Source organism: Pipistrellus hanaki (genome assembly GCF_964339955.1).
Source record: "Pipistrellus hanaki genome assembly, chromosome: 7".
NCBI lineage: Eukaryota > Metazoa > Chordata > Mammalia > Chiroptera > Vespertilionidae > Pipistrellus > Pipistrellus hanaki.
Genome location: NC_140509.1, coordinates 29,193,449 through 29,220,253, shown reverse-complemented (window position 1 = coordinate 29,220,253; position 26,805 = coordinate 29,193,449). Strand labels below are relative to the sequence as shown.

Below are 26,805 nucleotides of genomic sequence, written 5' to 3'. Positions count from 1 at the left end.
GATAGGCTGCCTCCTACAATGCCCAACACTGGGGATTGACTGGGAATCGAATGGTGACTTCCTGGTTCATAGGTCAACACTCAGTCACTGAGCCACACCACTGTGACCACACATTTACATTTTGGTGCTAACCTTGTTACATATATGTGCATTGTCACATAAAAATTATTCTTTTCCATTTGTAAATTTGTCTAAGGAGTCAAATCCAACCTAAAGAAGTTTCATTGCCTGATCTGCTAAATCTGATGGATTACTTTATTAAGACCTTAATGGTAAAAACTGTTACATTTGTTCTGTTGTTTGCAGAGCAAAGATGGTCGACCTTTGCCAGCAAGGGATAAACGCACCTTAAAACAACTTGAAGAAAGGTTACGAACGCTTAGGAAAAGAGAGAGGCGCTTAGAATTCATTGAAAACAGCTGCTGGACAAAATTTTGTGGCGCTCTGCGGCCCCTGAAGGTAAATGGTGTTTTAAAAATTATGCTGTCACTCTTCTTCCAAGTTTATATTGTACCTGTCAGAGGTTGAATTCTCCTTTAGAGGCAATACAGCATGGTGCTCAAGAGCATTTTGGAGTTAAAATAATCTGGGTTTGAATCACAGCTCTTTCATTTGGTAGTTTGGGCAAGGTATGTAACTCTCTGAACTTCATTTACTCATGTGTAATGCAAGTGTTATATCAACATAGTTGTTGGGAAATCTAAGTTAAAATATAGGTAAGTAATGTAATTTGCTGATAGCATATTTTGTTAAGTTGTACTTTTCTATAAATAAGAGATCTGGGACTCATGATAAAATTTAGGAGCCCTAACTGAAAAGTAATAGCATTTTTTTTTTTTTTATCAATAGATGATATGTGGCGAAAACTATGTAAAAAGGTATTATTTGAGATAGAAAACCATTACTTTTTTGGGGGGTGGGAGCATCATTTGCTAGCCTTGAATTCTTGGAAGTATGGTATCTAAACATAAGTATCTGAATTGAGGCCCTGACTGGGTAACCCAGTTGATTAGAGCATCATCCTGATATGCCAAAGTTGGGTGTTCAATCTCTTATCAGGGAACATACAAGAAACAACCAATGAAATGCATACAAATAAGTAGAATAAGAAATCAGTATATCTCTCTCCCTTTCTCTCTCTTTCTAAAATAAAAATAAAGCTATGATTATTTTAAATAAATAAATTGAATTAAGGTCATCATAATATGACCCTGAGTCTAAAAATAACTAGAACTGATGGCCATAAATTTCTATATGTGCCCATGCTGTATTTGGCATTTCAAACACCAGGGCTTTGTATACCATAAGTAATTCAGAAAGTGCAGTGTATAGATTGGTTTGAGTAAAGTTGGGCCAAACGAAGCTAGAAATGGTTTTTGGCTAAATTGTTTAAAAGGTGTTTTATAGAACCCCTCAGAGATCAAGTCAGGTTGAGTTCTAATGCTGCTATGTCTTCCTCTTATAATTAAAAAGGAAGTGAGATAATGCAGTGACTTGAGTGCTCACTCCAAAAAACTACTCTTTTAAAGAGTTTCTCAATAATTACCATATTACAACAAGAAGGGACCTGAAGTATCCTACCTAATAAAAGAGTGATATGCAAATTAATTACCACTCTGCTCAAGCCACGCCCACAGCCAATCAGAATGAGTATCCAAATCAACCCCAACCAAAATGGCTGCAGCCACAGAGAGCAGTTGAGAGGCTTGGGTTTCCCCCACAACGGAAGCCAAGCTTTCCTCCTGCCCTGGCCAGCCTAGGCTCCACTCAAGGCTACAAAGTTTCAATTATAGAAGATAAATCCCAAGAAAAATGGCGGCAGCCATGGAGCTGGAAAGAGCAGGCTAGGGTTGCCCCTGGCAATAGAAGAACCAAAGCTTTCCACCTGCCCTGACTGGCCTAGGCCTCCACTCAAGGCTACAAAGTTTCAATTATAGAAGATACATAAAACCAAACATAAATGGCGGCAGCCCAGTGAGCAAGGGCCTTGGCTCCACTCCAGGCTACAAAGTTTCAATTGTAGAAGGTTAATAAATACCAGGGCTTCCGCCTGAGTCGCTAGGGGACATGGCCGGCCTGCAAACCACGACAGGCCCCTCTCTCAGGCCACCCCACGCCCCAAGGGAACCCCACCCTGATCCGGGACACCCTTCAGGGCAAACCAGCTGGCCCCCGCCCATGCACCAGGCCTCTATCCTATCTAATAATCTAATAAAAGAGTAATATGCAGATTGGCCATCACTACAACACACAAGACTGCTGCTCCTGTGTGGTCAAAGATCCTGCCCCCGTGTGGACACAAGATGGCCAGCAGGGGAGGGCAGTTGGGAGGCACCAGGCCTATAAGGAAGGGCAGTTGGAAGTGATCAACCCTGCAGGGGAGGACAGTTAGGGATGGCCAGGCCGGCAAGGGAGCAGTTAGGCATAAATCAGGCTGGCATGGGAGTGGTTAGGGGGTTATCAGGCTGGCAGCAGAAGTGGTTAGGGGCAATCAGGAAGGTAGTCAGGCGAGCAGTTGGGAGTCAGCAGTCTTGGATTGTGAGAGGGATGTCTGACTGCCCATTGGGATCGGGTCTAAGCAGGCATTCGGACATCCCTCGAGGGGTCCCAGATGGGAGAGGGTGCAGGCTGGGCTGAGGGACACCCTGCCCCACCCCGCGCACGAATTTTGTGCACCAGGCCTCTACTAGTATGCTGAGAGAAATAAGCCACTCAGAGAAAAGATAAGTATCACACAATCTCATTTATATGTGGAATCTAATGAACAAAATAAACTGATGAACAAAACAGATGCAACAGATTGAGTTATTTCCGAGGGAAGCAGGGAGAGAGGGGAGGAAGAGATTAACAATGAATTTATATGCATAGCCATGGACAGACAATAGTGGTAGAGGTGGAGGGACTTGGGGAGGGGCTGGAACAGGGTGGAGGGAATCAGTGGGAGGATGGGGGAAGGAAAGAGACATCTGTAACACTTTCAACAATAAAGATAAACTTAAAAAAACATAATCAGTTCTATGTATCATTAATTTAACCTTCTGTTAGAATACATTTTTTTAAATTCACCCTAATCCTTTTTTCCAAAAAGATTTGTCTTTATAGTACCAAAGGTATGATGAAGCCTTCTCCAACCTTATCTTAATTTTAAATTGTAGCTTCTTATAAATACTTATAACCAATTTGTAACATTAACTGCCTTGTTTTAAACATGCTGTATGTTCCATTTCACTGAACATATGCTCAAAGGGATTGATTTTACCAAATATATATACTATATATAGAACATCTACATTATCCCAAAAAGCTACTTTGTCTCCCCCTGCTTCCTTGAGCACAGACCCCAGATAACCACTAATGCACTTCTGACTCTATACTTTAGTTTTATGTGTTCTATCATTTTGTATAAAGGAAATAAAAATATGTGATCTTTTAACAGTTTATTGGGGAGTGTATAGTTTTTTGTCTAGCTTCTTTGGCTCAGCCCAATGTTTTTGAGATTCATCCATGTTGTTGCATTTTTTTAAAGTGGTTCGTTCTGTTTTATTGGTGATTAGCACTCCAGTGCATATCTATGTCACAGTTTGTTTATCCACTTATCTGTTAGTGGATTTCAGTTGTTTCCACTTTGAGACTATTATGAATAATGCTTATGTAAACATTTGTGCATAAATCTTTGTGTAGACATGTGTTTTCATTTAATTCATTTTTTTTTCTTGGGTAAATACCTGAGTAGAATTCCTGGGTCTAATGTTCAATATATATTTAAGTTTATAAGAAATGGCCAAAATATTTTCTAAAGTGGTTGTACCATTTTGCATTCCTATAGCAATATAATTGCTCCATGTGGTCAGTGGTGGCACAGAGCGGGGCTGCCAACAGACAGGGAGCCAGGGGCTGAGGCAAGAGGGGCCGGGCTGGAACGTGCAGGATGGGCCGAGACCCACCTCTGTGCCCACCACAGCCTCACGGCCCACAATTTCTTTCAAGGTGCACGATTTCGTGCACTGGGCCCCTAGTTTAACAATACTGAGTCTTTTAATCCATGAACATAGGATGTCATTCCATTTATTTGTCTTTCTTCCTTTCCTTCTGCAATACTTTGTAGTTTTAAGTATATATCATTTGCCTCCTTGTTTAAATTTATTTTCTAAGTATTCTTTTTGATGTTATATAAAGGAACTTTTTAAAATTCTTTTTCAGATTACTCAGTGTTAGTGTTCACATACTTTTAAAAACATGTTTATGTTTATTTGAAGAAGATCCCAAGTAAAGAACTGTTAAAATTTGTAATTTGCGTTGCCCCATTTCTTTCCCAACCTTCTAAGAAATAAACAGACCTAAACATAACTATATCTCATAAGGTAAGCAAGTAGTGAAATTTAATTTTATTATATACGGACGGTGTGTAGTTGTTTGGAAGGTCTGTGAGAATATTTAAAAATTTTTTTACTCATTTCTGTCATCCTAGAATCCACTGAAATTGAATATGAATTATGTTTAAAGATGTAGCAGATGTCCTTCAGTAGTAGTATTTAAAACATGTGTGGTTATTCCTTATCATAGGCCACACTATGTAAAAATGCCTAAAGGCAATGACTGACTCTTTCTAACTCTAAAGTAGGCTTATTAAATATTTATTGGGCCGGCACTGGTTTGGCTCAGAGGATAGAGCGTCAGCCTGCGAACTGTAAGGGTCCCGGGTTTGATTCCGGTCAAGGGCATGTACCTTGGTTGCGGGCACATACCCAGTGGGGGGTGTGCAAGAGGCAGCTGATCGATGACTCTCTCTCATCGATGTTTCTAACTCTCTATCTCTCTCCCTTCCTCTCTGTACAAAATCAATAAAATATATTTAAAAAATAAATAAATAAATATTTATTGGAAGTAATAACTATCCATTCCAGAGTTTTACTTGATCATTTTTTATTTGAGAGGTACATTTTGGGTTATAGTGTAGTGCTTCTTAATTTACAGCACTGAGGCTCTAGTACCTAGAAAAGCTTGGATTGGGACTTGGAAATCAGGGGCTAATCAATACAATACCTTGTTTTTTTCTGCTTATGTTTAAGAACAACTCATTTAATACCTGTTGTTGATTCATCAACATTGAACTTATGGCCAACAACAGTATAACTCATACCTGAACAAAGCTTACATAAGTATTTTTCAGTAATTGTGGACTTAGCTTTGTGAACTCTACAGCTTAGCTGTCTTTGGAACTTGAGAAGTTCTCAAGGGGAAAAAAGCCTAGGTTATTATTAATAACATCGGTTTTACCCCTTTTTAATTCTGGAATTTTATTTCTTACTGTAGAAACCTAGTTCCAATAATTGTTTTGCTTAGTTTCTACCTTCCCTAATATAAAGTTTAGATATTAAAAGGAAATATGCCCCACCAATTACATTGCTTAACACATTTCTCCACAGAAACATGGTTTTACATGACAGTTTATTTAGTGCTACTGGTATTCTATTTCAGGAATATTTTCAGTTATATAGTCTTTTCTGTGCTATGATATATTTTGTCATATATAATTGGCATTTATAATATATGTATATATTAATGATATATATGTGTGTGTGTGTGTGTGTGTTATGTATGTCTATGTACATCATTATTTCTATGGGAAAATGTTCCAAATTTCATATTTTAACAAGTTAAATATAACCTGTTAAGTATTTTGGTTTTGGTTTTTTTTTTGTGTGTGTATATTAGTCTTAATGTAGTCTTATTAGTCTTAACTTTTCAATTAATTTTGAAGTTTACTGGTATGTGTGAGTATAACTGGATATAAATAAACCTTTTATTTGACATAGCAAAGAGTCTCATTTGTTTACCTACAAATGAAGACTTTCAAATGCTTTGTCTGTTTTGTGTATGTTCTCAGTCTCATAATGGAAATTTAGATAACAAATGTCTAAAAATATATACTAAATTAAAATGTATTGTGGATCATTTTGGATAGATCATGGTCATATACCAACAACTCATATTGAACATATGGTTTTGGCTTTTGATGTCAACTTTTAGAACTATATTTCAGTGACTTTTTTTTACTATTATTATTATTATTTTTTTTTTTGCCTTTAGATCATTTGGGGAATATTTTTCATCTTAGTTGCATTGCTGTTTGTGATTTCTCTCTTTTTGTCAAAGTAAGTACACTAGACACATTTACTAAAACACTTATATAAATCCTATGATGTTACTTTCCATGCTGAATAATTCTATTAGTGTAGTCTGTTTATCTTCAGTAGCCATTTTACTTGAAGTGTTCTATAGCATTGACTCAAAGAATGAATAAAACATTTCAATAGTAGTTAGTATTTCTTTATTCTTTATTAATTGACCAATATCTGTAAGATATTTAAATGAGGTTTAATTTGTTTTTTGAGGTTTTCTTTGACTCAGTTGAATTTGCATGATTATGTTTTGTATGCTTAATTTATAAATTAATGGAAAATATGGTCCTGTAATATATAAAAATCACTATAATTTTTATTTTACTTTTTTAGTTTGGATAAAGCTCTTCATTCAGCTGGAATCAATTCTGGTTTCATAATTTTTGGAACTAATCTGAGTAATCCACTGAATATGCTTTTGCCTTTACTACAAAGAGTAAGTAAAAAGAACAATCATTTTATACTCTCGCACATATTCTTACAAACTGTCAAATTATTACATTGAAAAACATATTAATACTTGGCAAGATATGCTTGTGCCCTCTGCTGATTTGGCTTTTTATTTATACATTACTTTTACATTGATATGTTGCTTTAAGGATTACTATATTGGTATATTGCTGAGCTTTTAAGGTAAGCTTTTTAAGCAATTCCTGTTTTTAATTTTTGATGAAGTTTTTTATTCATATTTAAATGTAATTTCTAGCTTAATTTGTTATAGGATTTTTCTTATGATAATGGTATTAAACAATTTGGTAATAGTTTGGTAATTGTTTTGGTGAGTTTTTTATAGTAGATTTAAAAAAAAATTTATATCTTTTTTATAGTATTTTATTGGAGAGGGTGCAGGCTGGGCTCAGGGACACACACACACACACACACCTCATGCACAAATTTTGTGCACTGGGCCTCTAGTTTTAAAATGAAGTTGTGTCAGATTGAGACTACTTCCACCTGTGAGTATAAGAAAAACCATTTAAATAGAGTATAATAAAAACCATTTTTATTTTTTATTTTTATAGTTCTAAATCAGGGTTGATATTTTAAACATTTGCCAAATATAAATAATGACATTTTAGTTAATTTTGTATGACTTCTAAAATCCTGCATGTGTATTGAATTTAATTTTTTTTTTTTTTTTAGGTTTTCCCTCTTGATTACATTCTTATAACAATTATTATTATGTACTTTATTTTTACTTCAATGGCGGGGATTAGAAATATTGGCATATGGTTCTTTTGGATTAGAGTGAGTATATATTACAATGTTATTACTTTCATTTTCATACTCTTTATTATTGAAAATTATCTTAGATTTATAATATAGGAGTTATAAATACATTGATACTAAAAGTGATTGAAAATTAGTTTTTACTATATGCTAACATAAAAGTGCTTTTGTATAGAGCAATGGTTATTAAATAGGAGTGGTTTACACCCTGGATACTTTTGGTAATGTTGGAGATATTTTCAGCTGTTACCATTAGGGGGCGCGATTGACACCTCACTGATAGAGGCCAGGGATTCTGTGGTGCACAAGGCAGCCTCAGACAACAAGAACTCATCCAGCCAATAATGTCACCCCTGTCAAGGATGACAAGCTCTGGTCTAGAATTTAAATTCTTTCCCTTAATGTTTGGCTTCAGAAAACACATTGAAGCACAATTGGATATTCTGTTGTTCAAAAGATGCTCCTTTCTACTAGGAAGTAAAGATCATTACATGATTAGAGAAAGGGTTACTTTCTTCTCATGTTCATTTTGAGGTGAATTAAGAACCCTATATAATAAAGAGGTGATATACAAATGGACCATCACTCCAATACACAAGATGGCTGCCCCAATGTGGTCGAAGATGGCCAACACAAGATGGCCAGCAGGGGGCAGTTGTGGGTGATCAGGCCAGCAGGGGAGGGACCAGGCCTAAAAGAGAGGGCACTTGGTGGCGATGAAGCCTGTAGGAGAGGGCAGTTACGGGTGACCGGGCCAGCAGAGGAGGGCAGTTGGGGGCAACTAGGCCTGCAGGGGAGCAATTAGGCCTCGATCAGGCTGGCAGGGGAGTGGTTAGGGGTTGATCAGGCTGGCAGGGGAGTGGTTAGGGGTTGATCAGGCTGGCAGGCAGGCAGGCAGGCGAGTGGTTGGGAGCCAGCAGTCCTGGATTGTGAGAGGGATGTCTGACTGCCCGGTTAGTCTGATTGGGCCTAAGCGGGCAGTCGGACATCCCTCATGGGGTCCCAGATTGGAGAGGGTGCAGGCTGGGCTGAGTAACATTCCTTCCCCCGTGCATGGATTCCCGTGCCCTGGGCCTCTGGTTTTAAAATGAAGCTGTATCAGATAGAGCACATGTGTCAAACACAAGGCCCGCGGGCCAAATCCAGCCCGCCAGGCCTTGCAATGTGGCCCGCACTGCGCTGTCATCACTGCACTCCGCTGTCAGTTTATGACATTGTCATTTATGACTGTTCAGTAAACCATTCGGCCCGCGATTTAGGCTGGATTTTAGATTTTGGCCCCTTCTCTGATTGAGTTCGACACCCCTAAGATAGAGACTACTTCCACCTGTGAGCATAAGAAAAACCACTTAAATAGTGGCTTGAACTAATGAGTGACTTCTTGCTAAGGAAAAAGAAAAAAAAATCTAACATTGGTTTACTATCTCAAACATGTCAAATCCAATATCTCTATTTATCCTGTCCACTTTACATAAGGAAAAGTTATAATAGTTGGGAGGAAGCAGTGACACCTATAATAAAACAAAACTTTCCCAGAAATCTCCAGTAGACTTTGACTTTTCTTTGATATTTAATATTTTATCACTGCCGGCCACTCCTAGGTACAAGGGAAGCTGGGAAAGGTAAAATTTTAGGTTATTTTATCGTCATCCCATCCAGAACTGGAATTCTGCTACTCTATGTTATACTACAATCCAGTAATAAAACAGGTAGGTGGTACCTTAGTTGCTAAAATAAAAGTGTGCTCTGCCATTGAAGCATATGTTTTAGTTTTGTTCTAGTATAGGTACATATGAGAATATATAGTCATATTATCATAAACTAGATTTTATGACAGTATGAGGATGTTGAGTATTTCACAGAAATGAGTATTATAGTGATGTAATTCTTGTGTATTATTATATAAAACCACAAATAAATACTTAGAGTTTAAACTAATTCTTCTAACTTTTAGATAGAATTAGAGGTAGTTCTTAGCTCTATGAACTTCTAACAGATGCTATTGCATAATAAATTTAGAATGTTTGTCTGGAAACAGACCATGCAAATACTGATATATTCTCTGGGTCCTCAGTTTTTAATGAATAATTTAAAGGTTCGTTTATATATAAATGCTTTGTCATGATCCTGTCTAATAAAAGGGTAATATGCAAATTAATTGTCACTCCATCACAAAGATGGAAGCACCCATAGCCACAAGATGGTGGCGCCCTGGGCCGCAGAGAGCCTCTGGGCAACAAGTGTGGAGCAGCCAGGCCCTGCAGAGAGCTACTGGTGCACAGATTCATGCACAGAGCTACTAGTCTATAGTAATAAAAGCTTAATATGCTAATTAGACCGGACAGCCGAATGACCTTCCGGACGAAGCCGCCACAGCAGGGGTAGAGGCAAAGGCAGTTAGGGGCGATCACACAGGCAGGCAGGAGTGATTAGGAGCAATCAGGCAAGCAGGGGAGCATTTACGGGCAATCAGGCAGGCAGGCAGAGTGGTTAAGGGCAATCAGTCAGGTAGGCAGGTGAGCAGTTGGGAGCCAGCAGTCCCAGATTGTGAGAGGGATAGGGCCTAAACTGGCAGTCGGACATTCTACAACAGGTTCTGGATTGTGAGAGGATACAGGCAGAGCTGAGGGACAGCCCCCTCCCATGCACGAATTTCATGCACTGAGCCTCTAGTTTTAAACAAATCTAAACCTGAAAGCTGTGCAGGGAGAAAATTATTTTTACCATCCTTATAATTATTTGAAATGATTAAGAATTCTTAGTATTTATTTTGAAAAAAGAAATGGTTGATTAAACTGTGTTCCTTGCCCCTAAAACATGAGCAGGACTTAGTGCCTTACAAATAAATATATTGCTAAAATGTTGTTACTGTCTTTTTTTCTTTCCAGTTATATAAAATCAGAAGAGGCAGGACCAGGCCCCAGGCACTCTTATTTCTGTGCATGATACTTCTGCTTATTGTACTTCACACTAGCTATATGATTTATAGTCTTGCTCCCCAGTATGTTATGTATGGAAGCCAAAATTACTTAATAGAGGTAAGTGCAAAACCTAAAATTCATTATTTTAATATTTTAAGTAAACTGATCTTTTAAAGCAAATTTTAATTTATGAAAGCTAGCATAAGATATGAGCTCATCAGATTAAATTTAACTTTGCTAAACCTGTTTTTTGTTCAATTTTTTAGCATATTTATATTTGTTTCTTACAAGTTCTTTTTAAAAATAAAACACTATTTATTAACATATTTTAAAAATGGATCCCATGATGGATTCTACTGAGTTTTACATCAGAACTTGAATAAAACCCATATCATTTCCTCTAAAATAGCATTTTAAGTAAATTCATTAATATAGTTCCTTAAAAAGTTTTGGTAAGAAAAATATGTCTGTTCATCAGTACTATGAGGTGCTTTTATAAATATTTTATTTGTAGGTTACTGAGTGTTCTCTTACCTGTGACACTGATTTTTTTTAATTTTTTTTTTATGTTGATCTTCCAAAAGCAGCTGTGGTTCCTATTTATAATTGGCCAGCTAATTTGTGGGGTTTTTTTTTGACAATTTAAAATACTTTGGCCATGTCTGATTCAACCTTTGTTTAGTTGTTTTTTTCCTTTCCTTAAAATATTCATATCTAATCCATGTTTCAGGGTCTTGTTCAAGCCTTGCTTTAATAGAGTCTTATTGTTAATCTAGTCTGCTCATTTCATTCCTTTTTTTATCCTGTACTTTATCCTCCATTCTTTTGTACTTTAACATGTAATTAGGGACAAAAGCATCTAACTAGCACATCAAACCCTCAATCAATACCATCTATAATATTGCTAAGTATTGAAAAGTTAGTTCATTAAATAAAGTTAAGTAATAATGTGGGAGGAACAATCATAGTGGAGATACAGGAATGGCGAGTTTGGGAAACACAATACTAGAAGATCACCCGAATCATAAATCTTACTTTATACTTTTTAATCCTCTTCTTGCCTCATCCCCAGCACGTAATTCACTGGGTCATACTTTTTAAACATTTTTCTTTGACTGAATGAAGATTGTGCTTTTACATGGACCAAAGATATCCTTTTCTTGCTTTACTGTGGAAAAATAAGTGGGTTCTTTCTCTGGGAAGAAGCTCTGTTGTTCAACACAGGACCTAAGGATTGCTGCAATAAAATCTCCATGTTAAATTTATCTTAAAACTTACTATTTAGAGTATTAGTTAGATGTAGTTGAATAGAAAACATAGTATAAAGTTAATGTGATTACTTTTGGAATCAAAATATGATTTTTAATTTTCATGTTTCAGAGCAATATTACTTATGATGACCATACAGGCAACTCAACCCTTTCTGTGCCAAAGAGATGTGATGCAGATGCCCCTGAAGGTAAAGCAAGTCTTACAACTGTAAGAAAAGTATTGCCTTACAGTTTGCGGTGTTAATTATTTGGTGCTTTTTTTTAATATATAGTGACAGAGGAACTTTTAGCAAGAAGAAATTGGTAAATCTCTTCAGTAGAATTTCTTGATGATAGAATAATTTTAATTAAGGAAAAGACCATTATAAATTAATTGCTTAGGAAGTAATAAAGGTAGGTATAATTTATCATATTTACTAATATAAGAAGCCGCTCTTAAGTTTTTTTTCTTTGGTGGAATTCATAATTTTTAGAACCAAGATCAAAAGTATCTGTGACCTAAAATAGCCTTTAATTTGTCCAAATCTAGTCACTTTAGTTAATAATGTTAACGGTAATAGCATTAATTTTTAAGAACGTATCATTGTGTTCCAGGCACAGTGCTAAGTATTTCATGTGTATTCTGAGAAAAAACTCTGATCCTGGGCTCTTAACCTCTATGTATTTTTAGAGAATCACTTTTCCTCCACTATTTTCTGTGAGCTAAGGTGATTATTTTCCCTTTGAATATTATAATATTTTGTCCTGATTAGGGATTTTAGATTTATTCCTTCAAAATTTACAGGGGTTTTTTTGTTTTGTTTTTTATACTTTGCCTTCAAAATGCTTTTATTTCAGGGTAAAGTAATATGTCAAATAGAGTATATTTCTTCATAAACCATTCATGGATATCATTATGAAAAAGATAAATTCTGAGTTTTTTAGTAAGGCCAACTATAGAATGTGATGGCGTTACAGGAATAGGTACAGAATACAGGGATAGCCCAGAGGAAGAAGTAATTTACTCTATCTGGAGAAGATCATTGTGGAATGGAAGTCAAAAAGAAACCAGAACTTCAAGGTTAAAGATTTATCTGGTATGTGTGCACCTAGAGAAGGCTTTTGTATGCAGAGGGACAAAACACACAGATAAAATGATCTTAAACTCTATGGGTATATGTTCAAAAGAATTTAAAACATTTTTTTTTTAATTATGGGGATAGGGTATTGGAGAGGAGAAAATGAGATTGCATAGTTAGGATCAGGTCACAAAAGGTCTTGCAAAATAACTAAAGGGTCAGTAGTTTTAAACATTAAATAGATGTTATAATCTGATTTCTTTTCAGTAACTTAATTATAATAATTTCATAGAGAACAGATTTGTGAAATTGAGACCAGAACATAGAAATCTTGTGTGAGGTGTTGCCTAAGAGAGCTATTTATAATAATCCAAAAGAGATAGTGGTCATGAGGGTGTGAAATGAAGAAAGAAATTTGTGGGTTTAATTTAAAGAATTTCTTATTGCTTGGATTGCAGTGACAAGGAAAATAGAGAATTCTAGATTGGTCTTCTTGTTACTGTGTAGTTTGGTAAATTTCAGTTTCACCAAACTGAGATAAAAATTCATACTAAGGTTAGAGAAAAGTATAAGAAATGATTAGTTGACTTGATATATCTCAGGAATATTCAGGTGGAGATTTTATAGACAATTGAATGTTTATGTAAGGAATTTTGAGGGTAGAGAATGAGAAGAGCATGAAGACTGAAACTCAGAGGAAAATCTAAATGCAAAGGAGGTACAGAGAAAAACAGTGCAAAAATGCTAATGATGGAGATAAAAATTAATTGTATTGAATAAAAAGGAATATAAATGAGTTTACTTAGTCTGCATAGGAATTCTTAATAGATATTGAGAAGAGATTGGATGGAAACTATAGAAGGCATTCAGAATTGCGGACATTTTTTTTTTTTTTTTATTAAAGATTAGGAGAAACTTAAGGATGGTGGGATAAAACTAGAGTGGGAGTGGTTGAATAAAAATATTAAAAGATGAATGATGGACCAGTATCATTCATTTCTGGAGGAGATGATATTAAGAACATCAAGACAGAATGCTTTCTGTAAATTTCGAGGAAGGAAGCAATGATGTGGACTCAGTGTGGGCAGGAAGTTTGCATTTCTGGATGATTGTCTCAATTTGATATGAAGTGTTAAGCTTAGATCATCTGCTGATAATTGAGTGGGCACAAAATTGAAAAAAAAAGTGTCAAATGTTTTGATAGGCCATTAAAGTGAATAGAAGAGGGATCTGACTGAAGATAGATATCAAGGGACAGAGATGAAATGATCAATTTGTATTTTTGTTGAAAAGATCGGTAAACTGGTATAATTATTTTTCATCAATTCTTAGGTTGTTCGGGGAAGGTGGTTAAAGAATGAAGTGGGATGGAAAACAAAGGACAAGCTGAGTGGTAGAGAATGAAGTGACCAACCTCAGAATTCAGTATGCATAGAGAATAAAGAAGAGGCTAAAACTGGGAGAACAAGAGAAGGGAACACAGATATAGTAGCGATACCTCTTTTTGCCCCAAGAAATAACAGTAAAATATTTCTAGGGTAAATAATATACTTGATTTTCCAGTTTTACATTTTAATGACTTTAGGCCTAGAGTTTTTACTTTAAATTGTGCCTACACACATCATAAATAGGATTGGTAATTGAAATGCTTTGGGTTGTCACTTTTAGCTAAATGCAAATAGAATGAAAAATTGAATGTTGAGTTAATCTGTAATATTTTAAAACAAGAAGGCAGTGATCCTGGAGATCTAAAATTATTACGATTCTGTTTCTTAAATTATTGTACTGCTATTGAAACTTTAAGCAAAAATGCAAAACAAAACAAATCAAGATTTCGGAATTACCTCAAACTTATGTGAGGCTTTCAGAATGCCTTTATATTGCTGAACTGAATGAATTTGTATAGCATAGATCAATAAGGGTTTGTGAAGTGATATACTTGACCATGACATTTTTATGAATCACATTTAGTATTTTTCTTTTTCAGTCTAATTTATAGTGCTTAAAATGGCTCCTTTTGAACTATTTAATATTTTTCTTAAACATTGAAGTTGACTTATCCTTTGAAATGTTACTTTGCGGTACAAAATATACCCTTTAGTTTGTGGAGTTGATTTATACTTCCAACCTTTTTCTGTTCTCAACCTACCTCCAAATTTAAATTTACTTGTGCATATTTGGAAAAGAACGATAGAAATATAATCATTGAATTTCAAGTGTCAGGGTACATTTTTTAAAAAGAGAATTCTTTAAATAAAAATAATGGTGGGAAAAAATGAAAAAGAAATTAAGGCATGGGACTTAACACGGGTGGAGATGTGGTGGAATGTGTGGTGATGGACTGACTATTTATTTAAAGGGAAACTAGTAACATTGTGACGTTTTGGTAGGAACATTTGATTAAGGAAGATGATGGTATAATATAAGTTCCTCAGACACTCAATGGCATCTTTGTTATTTGGTTATGGCAAATAACAGAATTTTGGAGAATAATTTTAAATTTAGAAACAAAAATTATAATTTACAGTGTTATAAATAAAATTATTTCTAAAACATATTAAAGCAATGATTTTTAAAACTACATATATTTATCTCTTATCAATTTTAAATATACTTTAGAGACTTTTAAAGTAATATTGTGTTCATATTTGGGGTAACCTGGCATTTATTAAACATATTAAAAATATTACTGAAACCCCAGTTTCAGGTATTTATTATGTGTATGATCCAAAAGAGAGTTATTCATCTAAAAATAGTTTAGGTTCTTTGTGTTTAAAATAATATTTTAAAGGATAGAACAATTTAGAAAATTTATAAAGAATGCCTATTATACTATACTAGTGGACCTGTGCACGAAATTCATGCATGGGGGGGTATGCGTGTGTCCCTCAGCCTGGCCTACACCCTCTCCAATCTGGGACCCCTCAAAGGATATCCTACTGCTTGTTTACAGGGATCGGGCCTAAACCAGCAGTCGGACATACCTCTTGGAATCTGGGACTGCTGGCTCCTAACTGCTCACCTGCCTGCCTGCTTTCCCCCAACTACCCCCTCCCCACCAGCCTGATCACCCCCAACTGCCCCCATGCCAGTATCCTCACCCCTAACTGCCCCCCCTTGCCAGCCTGCTCACTCCCAACTGCCCCCCCCCCTGCTGGCCGGCTCACCTCACCTTCCCTCCCCACTGTCCTGCTTGCCCCCAACTGCCCCCCTACTGGCCTTCTCACTCCAAAATGCCCCTCCCTGCTGTCCTGATCACCTCCAACTGACCCCCTGCTGCCTGCTCATTCCCAAATGCCCACCTGCTGCCAGCTTGCTTGCCCCTAAATGCCCACCCTGCCAGCCTGATCACCCCCAACTTCCCCCTGTGCTCACCCCCAACTGACCCTCCTGCTAGTCTGCTTACTCCCAATGGCCCCGCCCCCCACCAGCCTGAACACTCACAACTGCTGTCCCATTCTGGCCTGATCACCCACAACTGCCCTCCCCTCTTGGCCTCTAACCACCTCTACCTCAGCCCCACCACCATGGTTTTGTCTCCAGGAATGTCTCCCAGTCTAATTAGCATATTATCTTTTTATTAGTATAGATAGAGGCCTGGTGCATGGGAGGGGGCTGGCTGGTTTGCCCTGAAGGGTGTCCTGGATCAGGGTGGGGGTTCCCTTGGGGTGTGGGGTGGCCTGGGCCAGGGGTCTGTGATGGTTTGCAGGCTGGTCACGCCCCCGTGGGGTAAGGGTACCCGCTGGGGGGGCATGGCTAGCCTGGGTGAGGGGCTGAGGTCTGTTTTTAAGCTGGCCACAGCCCCTTCAGGGTGGGGGTCCCCGCTGGGGTGCCTGTCCAGCCTGGGTGAAGGCTGAGGGCTGTTTGCAGGCTGGCCACACCCCCCAACAACCCAAGTTCCCAGCCTCTCCTTTTTTTTTTTTTTTTTTTTTATCGCCTCCTTGAGTGGAGGCCAGGGCCAGCTGGAAGCAGGTATTTGGGATTTATTTATCTTCTATAATTGAAACTTTGTAGCCTTGAGCAGAGGCCAGGGCTGGCCAGGGTAGGCAGGAAGCTTGGCTTCCTCCATCCACAGAGGCAATCCAACTCTCCTGCCTGCTGCAGCTACATGGCCACCCGCCATATTTGTTGGATTAATTTGCATACTCACTCCTAATTGGATGGTGGGCATGGCTGGTGGGTGTAGCAGAGGTACAGTCAATTTGCATGTTTATATTAGTGTAGATTTGCAAAGTTCTCTTAAAATGACAATTTTACTTAATTTTTTTGACAGGTAATGCATAATTTATATATTAAAACTGAATCAACTGAGCAAATTAGAAATTATTTTAAAAGTTTTATGTCATTACAGCAAAAGGACCTTTATATTTATAGTTTTATATATTTAATTGCTACTTAATCTAATTTGCATTAATACACAATTTATGTGCTAATGTGAATAAAATAGTTTTAAAACTAGTGTTATTAAAAGTAACATAGACATAATTGAGTTAAAATAGGAAGATGAAAGATCATTGTTCCTTAATGTACAAACACAATAGCTATTGTATTATGAGTACTGGGGTGGATTTTTGGAAAGAGAGAGTCATAGGAAACACATATACAGTCCCTATCTTCTAAAAGCATACTGTCTAATGAACTTGGATATGAAACTAAATAATCGTAATAGAAGGAAAAGTAAATAGCAGGTATGTTGAAATTATACAAAGTACTGTGGGAAACAAAAGGGGGATAATGATTTATTCTGCCCAGAATATTCTAACTGAGCCCAAAAGCATAAGTTAAATCTAAATAAGTAAGCTGAAACAGCTGGAGGATATTCCAAGTAGAAAAGGAACTTGCATTAACAGGGCATAAAGACATAAATATACTTGCCAAGTTATTATAATAAGTGTGGTAGAAACATTGAATATTAGGGAATGCAGTGAAAGACAAAGTAAGATAATATGTTTCTGAATGATCACTTTATAAAACCTAAGAACTCAGTCTTACTTAGTCTTCTGTTATCTAAGTTGCTAGCCTTTTCTTAAAGTAAACGTATTGTTTTTATTTTATTTATTTATTTAATATATTTTATTGATTTTTTTTTACAGAGAGGAAGGGAGAGAAACAGAGAGTTAGAAACATCGATGAGAGAGAGTCATCAATCAGCTGCCTCTTGCACGCCCCCTACAGGGGTTGCACCCGCAACCAAGGTACATGCCCTTGACCGGAATCGAACCCGGGACCCCTCAGTCCCCAGGCTGACGCTCTATCCACTGAGCCAAACCGGTTTCAGCAAATGTATTGTTTTTAATTTTTTTAAAATTTTCAATTATACTTGACATCCTATCTAATAAAAGAATAATATGCAAATTGGTTGTCACTCCAACACACAAGATGGCCACCCCCATGTGGACAAAAGATGGCTGCTACAAGAAGGCCAGCAGAGGAGGGTAGTTGGGGGCAACCAGGCCTACAGGGGAAGGAAGTTAGGGGGAACCAGACCTGCAAAGGAGGGCAGTAAGGGGTGACAGGACCGGCAGGGGAGTGCAGTTGGGGGCAACCAGGCCTGCAGGGGACGGGCAATCGGGCCAGCAAGGGAGCAGTTAGGCAACGTTCAGGCTGGCAGAAGAGTGGTTAGGGGGTGATCAGGCTGGCAGGCAGGTGAGCTGTTGGGAGCCAGCAGTCCTGAATTGTGAGAGGGATGTCTGAAGGCTCTCGAGGAGTCCTATATTGGAGAGGGTGCAGGCTAGGCTGAGACACACACAAATTTTGTGCACTGAGCCTCTAGTAATTTATATTAGTTTTATGTCTACAACATACTGAATAGACATTCATTTATATAACTTACGAAGTTATCACCCAATAAGAAACTTGTGTTGTGTTATTTGAATAGTAAAGTAACTGGAAATGAAATAATCTGTATATATCAAAGTTAATTTTGCCAGATGATTCTGATCAAGTGTATTTGTTAACCTAATATATATAGATAGCCTTAACAATAATCAAATGGTCTACAACTTTAGATTTTTAGCTTTAAGTTATAATATTATAGAACAAACTAGAGGCCTGGTGCATGAAATTTGTGCACGGGGGCAGGGGGTGTCCCTAGCCCAGCCTGCACCCTCTCCAATCTGGGATTCTTCTCACAATCCAGAACTGCTGGCTCCCAACTGCTCACCTGCCTACCAGCCTGATCACTCCCTAACCACTCCCCTGCCAGCCTGATTGATGCCTAACTGCTTCCCTGAAAGCCTGGTTGCCCCTAACTGCCCTCCACTGCAGGCCTGGTCACCCCTAACTGCCCTGCCCTTCAAGCTTGATCACCCCCAACTGCCCTCCCTTGCAGGCCTGGTCCCTCCCAACTACCCTCCCCTGCTGGCCTGATTGCCCACAACTGCCCTCCCTTGCAGGCCTGGTCCCTCCCAACTGCCTTCGTTTGCTGCCATCTTGTGATGGCTATCTTGTATCCACATGGGGCAGCCATCATGTGTGTTGGAGTGATGGTCAATCTGCATATTACTCTTTTATTACAATAGATAGGATAGATGCCTGGTGCATGGGTGGGGGCCAGCTGGTTTGCCCTGAGGGTGTCCCGGATCAGGGTGGGGGTTCCCTTGGAGCATGGGGTTGCCTGGGCAAGGGGCCTGTTGTGGTTTGCAGGCCCAACCTGCGACCCAAGCAGAGGCCCTGGTATCTGGAATTTATTTACCTTCTACAATTGAAACTTTGTAGCCTGGAGTGGAGCCAACCTTTCTGCTTGCTCCTTGGCGGCAGCCATTTCTGTTGGGATTTATGCGACTTCTATCATTGAAACTTTGTAGCCTTGAGTGGAGGCCTAGACTGACAAGGGCAGGTGGAAAGCTTGGCTTCCTCCATTGTAGGAGAATCCCAAGCCTCCCTCCTGCTCTCTGTAGCTGTAGTCATCTTAATTGGGTTTATTTGCATATTTGCTCCTGCTTGGCTTATGGGCGTAGTGGGTGATGGTTAATTTACATATTGCTCTTTTATTAGATAGGATGGTTAAAATGACTCAAGTTAGCAGATAATGCTTAAATAAAAACTGATGATGCGTTGAATTACAAAACAACTGAGAAGACTGAAAATTAAAAATCTAAGGTAGGGTTATAATCAGATATAGAAAGTACAAAGGGGGAAAGTAAGAATTCTTTTAAATGACTAAATATAATATTAGGGAAAAGTCAAAGTAAAATGGGCATCAATATCTTTGTTGAATGCTAAGTTCTGAACAAACAAGCCTATGAGTGATTCAGAATACATTCTTTATGAATAAAACAGATTTGCCTGGCTGTTTCACTTTTGCCAACAAGTAAACAGGTTGACCTGTTTTCACAGAACCTCTAGAACTTAACATTCTGAAAACATTTATTTAAGACAAAATGTCAGTTAGAGATAATTTTTCCCCCTCTGTTTCTGTGTAAAAATTATAAACATGAAAATAAAGGTCATAAAGAGATGCATAATTTGTGAACAGTTTTAAAAGTGTAAACTAGAATCCATACTATAAAAAGGTAATATGCTAATTAGATTGGACATCTTCCTGATAACCTTCCAGATATCCTTCTGAACAAAGCCACAGTGGCAGGGCCAAGGCAGAGGGAGTTAGGGCAATCAGGCAGGCAAGGGAGAACAGTTAGGGCAAACAAGCTGGCAGGGGAGATCAGTAAGGGTGATCAGGCAAGCAGGTAGAGGCAGTTAGGGGTGATCAGGCAGGCAGGCAGAGTGATTAGGGGTGATCAAGCAGGTAGGTGAATGGTTAGGAGCCAGTGGTCCTGGATTGCAAGAGGGATGTCTGACTGCCGGTTTAGGCCCGATCCCACAGGGCCTATACCAGTAGTTGGACATCCTGAGGGGTCCCGGATTGGCAAAGGTGCAGGCCAGCCTGATTCATCGGGCCTCTTGTCTATAATAATAAAAGTGTAATATGCTAATTAGATTGGACGACCTTCCAGATGAAGCTGGGGCTGCAAGGAATGCCTGGTCCCTGTTGCCTTGCCAGCAGCTGGAGGGAAGCCCGGGTCCCAGGTGCTGGAGGGAAGTCGGTGCCGGCAGCCAGGGGAAGGAAGGACTGCTCTTGCACAAATTTCGTACATCAGGCCTCTAGTGTGAAAATAAGAAAACAAAACTAGAAAGGCCATCTAAGCAGTTAATCCCCCTTTTTTCAGATGCAGAAAATAAGGTCTCAACAGATGAGTTAAAACTTGCACAGATAGTATGAGATTTAGGATTTTAATGAAAGTATCAATTTCAATTGTCTCTTTTACTCTACTTAACATTTTCATGTTCTGTGCTTTGTTTGGTCATCTGTCCTTTAAATTTTAAGGTCAGGATGGGGCTGGGTAGATGGAGGGGGAATTTTTTTTTTCTTTTGGTATGGCCGCTTGTCATTAGGAAAGAAAATTTTTCTCTGAGCCCCTATTTTTAGTTTTTCATTGTTAACAGGTCCTCTTTAGTTTAATTGGTGCTTTTATATATTCTTTTGTGGAACAACAGTCACAAGTCTGCTGAACACTTCTGATTTTAGAACACAATCTCTACATGAAACATTCAGCAACTTCAATTTACTTTGAAGATCAAAGTTCAAGATACCCATTTATAATTTTTGTAGATAACTGTGGAAAGACATCTCTAGAACTAGATGTGTGTCATTCAGGTGAGCACCTGGAAGATGGCAAATGGAAAGAAGGGCACACACCCCCCCCCCCCACCCCCTTCCATTTATTCAGTGTGGAATCATCACTGGAATATAAAATATATGTATAGGACTTAATCAAATTATTTTATGGACATGAGCCACTAAATATAAATTAAATATCTCTATATAAAAGCCTAAGTGACCGTCCGACCATTTGACTGGTAGCTATGATGCACACTGACCACCAAAGCACAGATGCTCAAAACACAGGCATGAAAACATAGAACAGACTGATGAATCTCAGAGGGAAGGGGGAGGGGGAGGGCGGGAAGAGATTAACCAAAGATCTTATATGCATACTAGAGATTCAGTGCACAGATTTGCGCACCAGTGGGGTTCCTTGGCCTGGCCTGGCCTGTGAAGATCAGGCTGAAACCAGCAGTGCAACATCTCCCCAGGTGTCCCAGATTGTACATGGGCACAGGGTCTCTGGTATGTACATATAAAGATTACTATAAAGAGCTGTTACATACACATTGTGTGCATAGATTTATGGTCTAGTGTCATCTTTTTAAACAACAAAGCAGAACACTAACAATGACTTCACCTTTTAATCTTATTTTAGAAGAAGTGTATCAAATCTTCAACTTTTAAAAATGGTAAACAAGTGACAGAAAAATGATGTAATAGTTTAAGATTTGATTTTGTGGTGGGAAAAATAATTGTTGGATATAACCCAATTTAAAATGTCACCGAGTGTTTATTAGACCTCTGGGAAGGTGATTTGATTTTCCTTCTTTCTGCCAGCTTAGTCTCTGTCTTGTAATCCCTGTTCTGACCCTGAATCTAATTCAGTTAAGTTCTGATTCCAAAAATACCTTTAAGTATGGAAATCAGTTATAAAACTTTTGTTTTTAAAGTTTAGAGTATGTTGAGAAAGCTGAAGGACATTTTCAAATAAGTTTATACTTGTACTAGAGGCCTGATGCATGGATTCATGCACCAATGGGGTCCCCTGGCCTGGCCTGTGGGGATTGGGCCAAAACCAGCAGTCTGATATCCCCTGAGGGGTCCCAGATTGTGAGAGGACACAGGGGGATATCAGACTGCCAGTTTTGGCCCAATCCCCACAGGCCAGGCCAGGGTGCACAAATCCGTGCACTGAGCCTCTACTATGCATATAGGATCTTTGGTTAATCTCTTCCCACCCTCCCCTTCCCCCTTCCCTCTGAGATTCATCAGTCTGTTCCATGTTTCCATGCCTGTATGTTCAGCATCTGCCCCCTGGTGATCGATGCACATCACAGCTACTGGTCGAACAGTCACTTGAGTGTGTGTGCACACATATATATTTACATTACGATTCATTAACAGTAGCAGAATTACAGTAATGAAGTAGCAATGAAAATAATTTTATGGTTGGGGGGTCACCACAACATGAGGAACTGAATTAAAGGGTCACGGCTTTAAGAAGGTTGAGAACCATTGATCTAAAGCTTTACATAAAAGATCCTGTGTTTTGATAAAATATAACCTAAATGCTACTTTTCAGAAAACCATATGAAAGCTAAAAAATAAAAATGATTAGATCCTTTGGGTAATAAACTGGACTACAAAATTTCCAGTACGTTTTAAGAAAAAATAGCACTTATTTATTGAAGCTAAAGAGAGTTCATAAAATTAAAAATCAACAGTGCATTTTCTTAATCAGCAATAGGATGTAATATTGGTTTCCTAATTGCATGTAGAATTTTTTTCCACTGTCCATTTTCAATAAAAATATGAGGAAATCATAATTGTTTTTTAGAATTGGCTAATAAGTTGCCTTGTAAGTTAGAATTTTCTTCTGTAATGAATAAAGATCAGAAATTTGTGAGGTTGAAATTCTATATTAACTGCCACATTCATAATTTTCAATCAGTTACATTATATTGTGTCACCCAGACCTTTCTGAATGGTTTTATAAGTATTTCCTTAGATATCATTTACTAGGTATATGTCAAGATATATAGAGGACTTCTTAACATAGTAGAAATAATGTATTTGGATAAAATCACTGTGGCATCTAACACAAATAGCAAATAACCAGTTGCCACTTTCCCCTTAAGAGATATATTTTTTTGGAAAAAGTATATGATTTATTTTTAATTCAAGCTATAATGATATCTAAAGTTCAAATAGTAAGCATATCAGTATAAAATGATGTTTTGATTATTTTAGAAGTGGCAGCCATCTTTTCAATGGCATTCTTAGAAAGAAAGAAAACAAAACAAAACTTCTCAAGTTTGGGCTCTCCTGATAATTGGATTCTTAGAAAAGTGTAGCTTAATACTAACCACATCCTATTACTTTGTTCATTTTTTAAATATTCATTAGGAAAACTTTATCTGTTTTAGAATATGTCTAACACTTCTGGTTAAAATGCTTTTTATATTTCAAATAAATTGAACTAGCCAGTATAATGTTTTTAATACTTATTAGCCAGGATTACATTGGTGGCATTCATTTTTAAAAATACATCCTATTAGTTGGTAATTTAAGTTATAGTAAGGAATTGAAACAGTGGGTTTTGGAGATAGACGTAGATATCAGTCCTGTCCCTAAATATTGTCTCTGAGACCTTGGTCATTAGTTTTGTTTAATAACTTTTAAAATACAGTATTAATAGTCAACATCAAGAGAGACAGTATCTCACAGTAGTTTTTATTTGCTCTTATAGATCAGTGCACTGTCACCCGGACATATCTGTTTCTTCATAAGTTCTGGTTCTTCAGCGCTGCGTACTATTTTGGTAACTGGGTCTTCCTTGGGGTAAGTATGGTTATCCCAGGGGTGATTTGACCATTAATGGTCCATTTGTATCACAGTAGTGCCATTGGATTTTAAATTTATTATTTTCTGAATGACTTTAGATTTGAGAAATAACATAGTTCATTGTTCTTTACAGGTATTCTTAATCGGATTAATTGTATCCTGTTGTAAAGGGAAGAAATCAGTGATTGAAGGAGTTGAAGAAGATGATTCAGACATAAGTGATGATGAGCCCTCTGCCCATTCCATCTGACAGCCTTCTGTCTTAAAGATTTTATAAAGCTGACTGCAATATCTCATGCATTTTTGAAGTGTTAGGATGGACTGAAGATCTTTCATAAACAAATGGAGCATGGCTATTTAAAAAACTATATTTTTTATGTTTTCCGAAGTAACATTGTATCATAGATTAACATTTAAAATTGCTATAATAACACTCTGTAAATATAAAATTACCAGCTTTGTGAGGGTATGTTTGTGGAATTTTTCTGTCTGGTGTATAATAGTGTTAAATTGATTAAAAATCATCAGAATTAATACCCCCTTTTGTCAGTTTTTAAAAACATAATAAATCACTGTGTCTTTGCCTTTGGATCTCTAAAGCAATGTGAAATTTTAAAGTGTCCATATCTGATTGTCTGAAAAAAATACTCACAATATAGCCAATAAATAAATGTTATTCCCCATGCATCTTGTTTCCTGTTTTCCACATTAAATCACTAGTGCCATTCAAATAGATTTCATGTACAGATTTCAGGCTACTTGATGCTCTAAGACTATGGCATTCTAAGGTGTGTTATGTTGTTATTGTTCAAATATTCATTATTTATCTTACTAGTGGCCTGGTGCCCAAAATCATGCATGGGAGAGGGGCTCCCTCAGCCCAGCCTGCACCCTCTCCAATCAGACACCCCTCACAATCTGGGACCGCTGACTCCTAACCGCTCACCTGCCTGCCTGCCTGACCTCCCTTAACTGCCTCTGCCTCAACCCTCACCACCATGGCTTTGTCCAGAAGGAAGTTGTATGCTCAGAAGATGGCCGGTCGGCCCAGTCTAATTAGCATATTACCCTTTTATTAGTATAGATAGATTATATAGGATAGGGTTACTTAAGTGGGGTCGGGGGAGGGGAGGTCAGCAGGTGGAGATGCTCTTGGCAGACAAAAAAAATACATAATCCTTATATCTGGACTGATAGCCAGCCATATGCACTATATGTCAAACCAGTCATTAAAAAATTGAACCACTTTCTTTTAAAAATATGTGTATTTTATTGATTTTTTACAGATAGGAAGGGAGAGGGATAGAGTTAGAAACATTAATGAGCTGCCTACTGCACACCCCCTATTGGGGATATGCCCGCAACCAAAGTACATGCCCTTGACCAGAATAGAACCTGAGACCCTTGAGTTCACAGGCCGATGCTCTATCCACTGAGCCAAACCGGTTTCGGCAAGGAGACCTTATGTGCTGTGTATGCTTGACTCAACCAATCAAGTGATGTTGATTTCTACTTCTTAACTGCCCTCCCATTTGTCCCCTCTTCTCCATTTTTACTGCCACTCATTGTGTTATGGACTTAATTGCATTGCCCAGAATTCTTAACGGTGAAGCCATAACCCCTATCACCTGAGACTATGGCTATACTTGGAGATAGGGCTTTAAAAAAGGTAAAACGAGGCCTTTCAGTGGGGCCCTAATCCAATATGCCTGATGCCCTTATATGAAGAGTAAGAGACCATGTTGAGGACACAGAGAGAAGATGGCCCTCAGCAGGTGAAGGAGAAAGCCCTCTGGAAAATCCAACCCTGCCGGCAAATGGACCATGGACTTCTCGCCTCCAGAGCTGTGAGAAAATAAATGTCTGTTGTTTAAGCCATCAGTTCATGTGTTTTGTTATGGTAGCTCAAGCAGACTAATACACTGGTTCTTAAACTTCCTCACTGGACCCTCTGTCAAGTCCCAAATCTTTCCTCTGATGAAAATCCAAATTTCGCTCCTTTGCTGTGAATCTATAAGCCATCACATCATGTATAAGGTCTTTCTGGTGTGTTTCTTACCTGAGTATCCAGCTTCCTCTGCCATCTTCACACTGCTTGTATGAGCCAAACTAACAAATGTCTCATCATTATCCAAATGGCTCTGATTTTTCACATCCCCACCCTGCTGGACTGCTCCTTCTGCCGATGATCCTCTGCCCTTCCTTTTGTCTCCTAAGAAAACCTTTTTTCTTCAGATCACAACCTTAACATCTCCTCAGATACTGTGCCTCTAAGTCTCCCAGGCAAAGTTAGGCACTCTGTCCTACTCGTTGGCACCCTGTAGAGTGCGGTGATTTATTGCTTTCTCTTCTGCCTCCTTTCATGCCTGCAAGTCCTTGAACAATCTGTTTCTTCACCTTCATCCCTGGTGCCTAGTATATCTCCTTGTACATGGAAAGCCCTCAGTTAACAGGGGAATTTGTTAGATACTTTAAGTCTGAATACATGGTTTAAGCCTATATAAACTGCATCTAGATGAAAGGGAATATGTACTTAGCCTGTTTTAAGATTTATTTTGCTACCTAGATGTTTAGAAGCATTACCATATTTGTCTTGTATACTACATGTACGTTTACGTTTTATTATTTCTAGGAATGATTGTTTTTGTTAGACCAACCTCTTAGGCTTTCATTTTGCCTCTTGTATTTTTA

The 26,805-nt window shown here is 38.0% G+C and overlaps 1 protein-coding gene across 1 annotated transcript in view; it reads left to right on the top strand.

Moving 5' to 3' along the window:
* LMBRD1 (LMBR1 domain containing 1) overlaps positions 1-24,799 on the top strand; it is a 75,369-nt gene extending 50,570 nt beyond the window's left edge. The window contains exons 9-16 of the mRNA XM_084890403.1: positions 307-459; positions 6,091-6,155; positions 6,516-6,618; positions 7,326-7,430; positions 10,301-10,450; positions 11,714-11,792; positions 24,020-24,111; positions 24,248-24,799. Of these exons, the coding sequence (XP_084746529.1) occupies positions 307-459; positions 6,091-6,155; positions 6,516-6,618; positions 7,326-7,430; positions 10,301-10,450; positions 11,714-11,792; positions 24,020-24,111; positions 24,248-24,364 (864 nt within the window). The 3' untranslated portion in view covers positions 24,365-24,799. The remainder of the gene's footprint in view (positions 1-306; positions 460-6,090; positions 6,156-6,515; positions 6,619-7,325; positions 7,431-10,300; positions 10,451-11,713; positions 11,793-24,019; positions 24,112-24,247) is intronic.
* The last annotated feature ends 2,006 nt before the right edge of the window (positions 24,800-26,805 follow it).